This window comes from Nicotiana attenuata, chromosome 6 (assembly GCF_001879085.1).
Source record: "Nicotiana attenuata strain UT chromosome 6, NIATTr2, whole genome shotgun sequence".
Classification (NCBI taxonomy): Eukaryota; Viridiplantae; Streptophyta; class Magnoliopsida; order Solanales; family Solanaceae; genus Nicotiana; species Nicotiana attenuata.
In genome coordinates, this window is record NC_031994.1 from 95,043,882 (window position 1) to 95,052,029 (window position 8,148).

General features: G+C 38.0%; 1 protein-coding gene across 1 annotated transcript; it reads right to left on the bottom strand.

Moving 5' to 3' along the window:
- LOC109228125 lies at nucleotides 5,799-7,892 on the bottom strand. Its single transcript, XM_019393303.1, has 4 exons — nucleotides 7,512-7,892; nucleotides 7,290-7,416; nucleotides 7,019-7,170; nucleotides 5,799-6,932 (listed from the first exon to the last, which is right to left on the bottom strand). The coding sequence occupies exons 1-4, from the start codon at nucleotides 7,890-7,892 to the stop codon at nucleotides 5,799-5,801; spliced, it is 1,794 nt and encodes a 597-aa protein (XP_019248848.1).

An 8,148-nucleotide genomic window follows, 5' to 3' on the forward strand; every position in this document is an offset into this window, starting at 1 on the left:
TGGAAAGTTGTTCAGCAAATGAAGACTCAAGAAGATTCTTATCTTTGCCCGCCTGATTAATGAGGCTTTCTCAACCGCTATTCCGTTGCCATGACTTTTACTTGCTTCTCTAAGGTACACTTTCTTCCTCTAAAACTTCCATTCCAAGTTGAAGACTCTCGAACCGCTCTTTCCAATTGTCTGCCTCAATGTGGTAATCATTCACCAACTGCTCCGTGTGGACAATCCTTTTCATCATCTCGTACCGATGGGATTGATCTACACAAAGAAGAGTGGAATGTGATACTAGTAAAAGAAAAATTATGTAAAATAAAAAGACAAGGTATATACCTTTAAAGATGAATGCACAATATCGTTCATCCCCGTTAGAGAGCTGTGACTTTCCAATTTAGACTTCTTAACTGGGCCAATCAGTGGTTTCAGCCATACGTCAGCTTGGCCTGATTTCTTCAAAAAATTACCATCTGCGAGAATCTCGATGGTAACTTGTTTCATCGCCTTACAGCTACTAGGAGAACCAATTTCAGCATGGGAAGTATTGGCAGTAGGAACAGCCGAGAAAGTCAAAATAGCCACAGGAGGAGTAGTGGCAGCAGCAGCAGATACGGGCAACTAAGGTTCAATTGGAGCAGACATAGGAAAAGAGGCAAGAGGCGCTTCCTCAAAAATAAAGCCAAAGCTTTCTTCATCAATTCCACGAGAAAAGAGCTATTCAGTAGAGTCACGGGGTGCTGCAGGCGTCTCTTCATCAGAACTCACTAAAGTAGCACTCTCAGGCTCGAACATAGGAAAGAAACTAGGAGGAGGAGTAGCTTCGTCATCCGAAATGACACGTCTTCTAGCTTATGGCTTACGAACTAACGAGCCTTCATCCCGCTCCTCTTCATCTTCAGAGTTTTGTGGTCTGTCAGATTTTCTTTTTGATGAGGAACTCAAGATTATCTCTTGAGTTGATAGAGAGAGCCTCGAAGTTGTGTTGATGCAGCACTCACACCCCGAATGAGAAACCTTAATAAAGAAAAGGGTTAATAAGTCCCAGGATAAACATGAAAACAAAGAAGAAAGTGAAAGAGAAAGTTATCGTGAGTCTTAATTTTCCATCCAAACCTATTTGAAAGGTATTTCCAGGACCTTACTTCCATTGGAGCAACTTTTAACAATTTTTATACCCAACCACGGAAATCAGAAATTTCCTCAATAGTTCCCATGGTTGCCGAAAAAGAAAAGTGAAACAGTTACGAGAGTACAACTTCTTTTAAAAAAAGAAATAAAAGATTAGAGGTGAAACTCACGCGCAAAGTTCCACTTCTTAGGGAAGGGCATGTTTTCTTCGCCTACTAACCCACTAGTAGGAGCGGCAACAAATCGGGCGTACCAGCCATGATGTTTGTCGTCTTCGGGGATAACCAAAACCTTCTTGCTTCTCGCCACAAGAGTAAAAACCCCATGACGGAATTATTTGGGAGAGTTGAGATGAATCAGATGGTAAAAGATGAAGGGTAATTGAGCCAGATTTGACAAATATCTAAGGCATGCCACAGCCCTCCGTACAATAGGGCCAGTCTGTCCTAAACACACATTAAAGAAACGACAAAATTCAATGATAACTGGGTTAACAGGTGGCCTAAAACCTAATGTGAAGGGATATGTATACACAAAAGAAAAACCAGATTTAAAGGAAGTGATCCTTTGATTTTCATTAGGGACCAGAATCGGGAAGTCAAATTTCCAATGGCAATCTCTACGTACAACAGAATTAAACCCTCAGTGATCTGGGAGGGTAAACATCAGCGCGATCCAAGAAGTCATGGAAGTAACCTGATTTTTAATTAATTCTCTATCTATGACAAAGGAAAGTTCAGCAGGAATAATCTCGTCGATAGTAGGTTCACGAAGCGGTTCACTCGAATCTCTATTTCTAGCAGAAGATCTATGTGAAAAAAGAAGCCCTAGTTCTAGAAGAAAATGGAGGAGTAAGACTGGGTTGAGAAGAAGAACTACGCACAAAAACCGACCCTAAACTACGTAACCTACCACCTATCCTACTTCTGGCAGGAGCAGAAGTAAGAGGAAGTTCGTCTACGATGAGAACTTTTCGTGGATCAGGATTTGAAGAAGACATAGTTGTATAAGTAGAACGTATTGAAGAACAAGAACAAGTTATGAATAAAGAACACTGTAGAAAAGTTTTTCGTGAAAGCAAAGGCAAAGGATGTATTTATATGCAGAAGCAACCGTCATGCAAGAAAGGTAATGATGGAAACATCATTAAGAAAACTGTCACTTCGTGACTGATGCAGCCACATAAAAGCCCTAAAACCCGGTGAAGAGTTGCAGAGCCAATCGACGACTGCCACGTGTCACATGTATTAATGGAAGTGATATACGACGCATCAGTTCATAAGAAGGTACAATAGTACGTGAGAAACGATGGCAAAAATTCCCGCCTTAAATGAGATCCACTTCCCAAATATTCAATTTCTAGTAATGTGGAAGTGGGGGGACTATCTGTATTAGGAAAAATAAATGTTACATGTGGAATTAATTATATGGCTGACATGGCAAGACATGTGGATCACTAGAAAAGCGACAGCTGGAGAAGAGTATTAAAAAAAGACGTGAGACTTAATAGGTATGAGCAAAACGTCTAAGAGACGAGAAGAAATGGTATCTCGAGTCTCTTTAGCGATTTGAAGAGACACCGCTGGAATGAACCAAGACGGTATAAAGGACAACTTCATTGGTCTTCAATTAATGAGCATGAATGATAATAAACGTTACAGGATCTTCACGAAACAGTTACGATTATCAATTATAACGTTTCATTAATGTCATTAATGCTCATAATGACTTGATCATAAAAGGAAAAAGACGTTGTACTTAGAGATGGTTATATAAGGAAAAGAAATGTCATTTGTATGGACACGTTCTGATTATTATTGGAATACAATTATTTACTTTTGCTTTCTACTAATTACTTTGTTATTCTGATTTCCTTTCTTATTGCAAGAATATTGATTTCCTTGATTATCACTAACCGAATACTTTTAAAAATAGGATTTGGCCGAAATTCCTATTTTTTGGTGAAATATTTTTTCAATACATTTGTATATATACAAAGGGAACAATCAATTCAATACACAAGGAAAATTTCCTGATTTCGGTCTTTAATTTCTACTTCATCTTTGATTATGTCTCTACGTTTCTCATTTTCGTGTTTTTATTATAGTTTTCAATTTATTTTAAAATTATAATTTTTCTTTCTTTTTTGTTATTTGAATAATGCGGAGCATAATTTTTTGAATAAGCTCCGTCTTGATCAACTTACTTAAAACATACTAGTTATCAGCATTTCTTTTTCTAGGAATAATATTTATCCTAACGTAATCTGTTGTTTCATCCTGTAATTAAACTCAAATCCATAAATATATTTTAATTTTAATGGATGACATAAGATTAATGATTATTATAAAAGTACGGATGATAACCTATAGGTAATAAAGTACACGTGAATAAGGACTCAATAGCGAGAAAAATCACTGTGAGCCTGATGGCTCCCTCTCTTTACCTTGATCTTGTTGTCCTGCGTGGCTTCTTTGTTTGTCTCAAGGAACTTCATCATATTCATATATTTAAAAAAAAGAATAAGAAGCAGATTGACAATATATAATAGTGTAAAGAATTTTTTTTTTGAGTTAAAATTATATTCTATTGATACTCAAAAATTTGTACAATTGAGTCCGAGGAGCAGCTTTGACAGACTACTCCCACTTACATCACACTCTGCTCTTTAACACTTTGTGTCTATCTATCCTATATTATTTCACAATACAGACACTTGTTTAGCCAACTACCTCAAAGTTTCTATTTTTAGTTTCATCTTGGAATCCAATCCAGCTACTGCAATTCTTCCTTCCATTTAGCTATGTTCTTCCCTCTGATATGTATGTGCGGCACTATCTCTCTGCATAGTTGAAGCTCATCAAACTTAGCTTTATCAAATCTGATTCTGTTTCTCTCCCTCAAATCAGTGCAACAGTTATGGCAAAAACACAGCTGGTTATAGCATTTGAACCTCTTCTGCTCTTAGCTTTCTTGCAAGCCCATTTTAGTTCTGCTTTCCAACCTCCAATGTTCCTCTTACATCCCAGCCATAAGCATAGTCTGGACCATAATTTCTTTGTGTTTGTGCACTCAAAGAACAAATGGCTAAAGGTTTCAAGACTATGTCCACAGAATGCACAAGCTGCAAGAACTTGAATTCCAATCTTCAATAATATTTCCACTGTAGCAAACCTCTGTTGTGCTGCAAGCCAAAGGGTGAATCTATATCTCAGATGTATATTTGTGTGCAGCATCAAACTCTTCCATTCAACTCTGGGGTAATGGGGTAATCTGGTATCATCTTCAAGTACATCTGCTTAATCTGAAATTTTGCATTCTTGCACATTGTCTGTAGCCTGCTATGTATGTTTTCTTGGAGTTGTTGATGCTCCATGATCAGATTTCTACTTTCTAGTATCTTCCTCACCACCCAAGATGCTGTCTTAGGGGTAGCCATTGTTTCCAAGTTCCTGTTCTTTATATAGAAGATGTGTACCCACCTTATCCATAGGCAGTCCTTCTTCCTTGTTATATCTCGTAGATTTTTTATAATTTCTACTTTGTTCCATACTTTTATGTCTAATATATTGAGTCCTCCAGCAGCTATTGGCCTGCACACCTTTTCCCAAGCTACTAGTGCCTTTTTTGAGATAGTAGCAGTACCAGTCCATAGGAATGTTCTGCATATTGCTTCAATTGCTTTCATCGCATTCTTTGGAAAAACAAATAACTGCGCCCAATAGGTTTGTATGCCAAAAATAACAGCCTTTATCGGTTGACACCTACCAGCATAAGATAGAAGCTTTGCTGACCAGCATGTGATTCTTGCTGTTATCTTCTCAATAAGAGGTAAATATTGATAGACTGCTAACTTCTTAGAATCTAAACGAATCCCCAAATATATTAATAGAAGCTTTCCTTCAGTGAAACTCAATGTAGCAAGGATTTCCTGTTTTTCAGCTTGAGAAATTCCAGCTATGTATATATCACTTTTGTTGACATTTTCCTGTAAACTAGAGACAACCGAGAATCTATGGAAGGCAGCATTTAGGATCTTGATGGACTCAAAATCAGCTCTGCAGTACATCAAGAGATCATCAGCAAAGCATATATATGTGCTGCTCAACTTCTTGCACTTAGGATGAAAGTTGAAGTTTCCATTCTTGTGTAATTGTCTAGGTAGATATTCCATTGCAATAACAAACAAGTATGGAGACATTGGGTCTCCTTGCCTATGCCCCCTCCTTCCTTTAAAAGGCTTTGTTAGTCCTCCATTTAGCACCAAGAAATATGATAATATGGTAACACATGTCATTATCCATTGCATAAACTTGAATGGAAACCCCAGATCAATAAGCATTTGCCTGAAAAAACTCCATTCCGGAGTATCATAAGCTTTCCTCAGATCCACCTCCATCACACATCCAGGAGAGACACCTTTTATGGAGTAACCTTTGAACAATTCATGGCTTAGCAGAATGTTGTCCATTATACTCCTCCCTTCAATGAAAGTTGATTGAGAGTGATCAATCAATCCACCAAGAACAGATTTGATCTTTCTTGTAATGACTTTGGATATGATCTTATATACTGTAGTACAATATGCAATAGGCCTATAATCCTTAACTGTTGAAGGTGCTGGTACCTTAGGTACTAGTGTGATAGCTGTAGTGTTGATCATTCCAGGTAGGTTACTAGTAGAAAAAAAAATTCACAACTGCAAATATATCCTTTTTCACTGTCTCCCAGTTTCTGGTAAAGAACCCCACAGGGAACCCATCAACCCTTGGTGCATTGTCTTTAGGCATCTCCCATACTGCATTTGTGATCTCCTCATTTGTAACATCCTGAATTAGACTTCTTTGTTGTGATGTAGTTAAGCATGGTCCTTCTTTAATTACAGTTGTGTTTGTACATGGTATTTCAGTAGCACAATCTCCCATCAAAGATTGAAACACACTAATGAATTCCTGCTCAACTAATTTGGGATCTGTTATCTTTACTCCTGTATCAGTATATATGGATGTTATGCTGTTTTGGCTGGATCTAATCTTCCACTGAGCATGAAAATATTTTGTATTAGCATCCCCGCATTCAATCCAGCTAGCCTTGGACTTCTGTCTCATCACTTGTTCCTCAACATTGCTCCATTTTTCAATGTCAGCGAAAGTGTCTTTCTCTAGATCAAATAAGCCATGTGCCAAAGGATTTTGCTGAATTTGGTTCTGAACAATAACCAATTTTTCTCTTGCCTGCTCAAGCTTTTGTTTGTATGAAGCCATATAGGCATTAGTGTCCTTCAGTAGTGTCTTCATAGTCTTCAGTTTGCACCAAATCGGTTGCACAGGTGTTCCATCATAGTTCTGAATCCAAACTTGTTGTAGAATGCTCTGAAATTGTGGAAGCTCCATGACATTTGTATATAGTCTAAATGGTTTAGGATGCAATAACTTCTGCTTACCACATTTTATTAGGATAGGGGAATGATCAGAAACTAATGGATTCATAAAATCTGCTTCTACATGACCATATTGTTGTATCCACCAGTAGTTCCCCAAAGCCCAATCTATCTTACTATATACTCTTGAACCAGTACCTTGTTTGTTTGTCCAAGTGTAATGCCATCCTTTAGCTCTAAGAGGGGTTAGCTGTAAAGCATCAATTACATCTTTAAATCCCTGTGTTTCAATAGTAGTTATAGGGGATCCTATTCTATCCTCAGAGGATAGAATATTGTTAAAATCTCCACTAAGCAGCCATGTTTCCTGAGCCTGTGCATTTATCTGTCTAAGGTCCCTCCATAGGCTCTCCCTTTGGTGGCCATCATTCTGGAGATGACACTAAGATTTGTTTTAAATTGAGTGCTAGTATCCTCTACTAAGAAATGGATGAACTGATCTGTAGTATGAGTAACCTGTACTTGTATGTGAGATCTCCACAGTATCCAAATTCTCCCATTCACAGCATATGAATAATTGTAGCAAACATTCCATCTCTGGGCAATCTTTTTTTGTATTTTCTCAGCCTTATGTTCTTTAACTCTGGTTTCAATACATCCCATTACATCTACTTTATTTGTAGCTAAAAAGACCTTTACATCTTTCTACTTATGTGCCTGATTTAGACCCCTAATGTTCCAAGTGAGAATAAGCATAGAGAGTTGGAATTTAAGGGACATGATGGACCTGGATCTATCTGTTGTCCTCTTCTCCCAGCATGCCTTATTTCAGCAATTTCCTTCCCTTTGTCAATATTTCCTTCATTCATTGGATTTCTACAGATGTTCTCCTGTGTGCTAGTCCCAGCATTTGCCTGACATGGCATAGAAGCAATCTGCTGTGTAGGCTCTATACTCACTCTATCCTTCTCCAGACATTCAATCTCATGATTAGGCCTCTTTTGTATACTTCCTTCTGTGGTTCTGATTCTGCATTCACTTCAGGCTTCTTCACAACCCATGCTTGTTTAACAGCTTTAACTTGCTTCTTTCCTCTTCTCCTCTGCCTTCTTGGTCTTTCCCCTTCCTTAGTATCCAACTCCTCATCACACTTTGTATTGTGCCAGCAACCAATAGAATCATGCCCAAATTTCAAACAGTCATTACAAAAGACAGGTTTCCAATCATATTCAATAGTTTGTACCATTGGGCCAAAAGGTAATTCTATCTCTAGTTGATCTGGCAGAGGATATGCAGCATCTACCTCCACAAGTACCATAGCATAGGATATCTTCTCATAATGAGCAGTAAATTTATCAGTGTATAGGGGCTTTCCCACTACACTGGCCATTTTACGTAGAGCTTCAGTCGACCAATAACCCACTAGCAACCCAGGAAATCTTACTCAAACTGGTACTGTGCTTAAAATGTCTCTACTGAACGAGAAATCAATTTCCCATAGCCTTAGCACCATTGGTTTGCTCCTGTATGTATATGGCCTTGACTGAAGAACCTAATCTCTATCAGCTATGGTGTGAAATTTGAAAATACAAAAGCCCTCAAAATGAATCAAAATATGAGGATTAGTGACAAAATTCCACACATTC

Bases quoted from the DNA above. Each gene is read 5' to 3' on its own strand.
- LOC109228125 (XM_019393303.1), bottom strand. From the start codon at position 7,892: ATGGCCAGTGTAGTGGGAAAGCCCCTATACACTGATAAATTTACTGCT. The intron at 7,417-7,511 runs GTATACAAAAGA...ATGCCATGTCAG, and splicing joins AATCAGAACCACAGAAGGAA to GCAAATGCTGGGACTAGCAC. The intron at 6,933-7,018 runs GTTACTCATACT...TGTCATCTCCAG, and splicing joins GATCTCACATACAAGTACAG to AATGATGGCCACCAAAGGGA.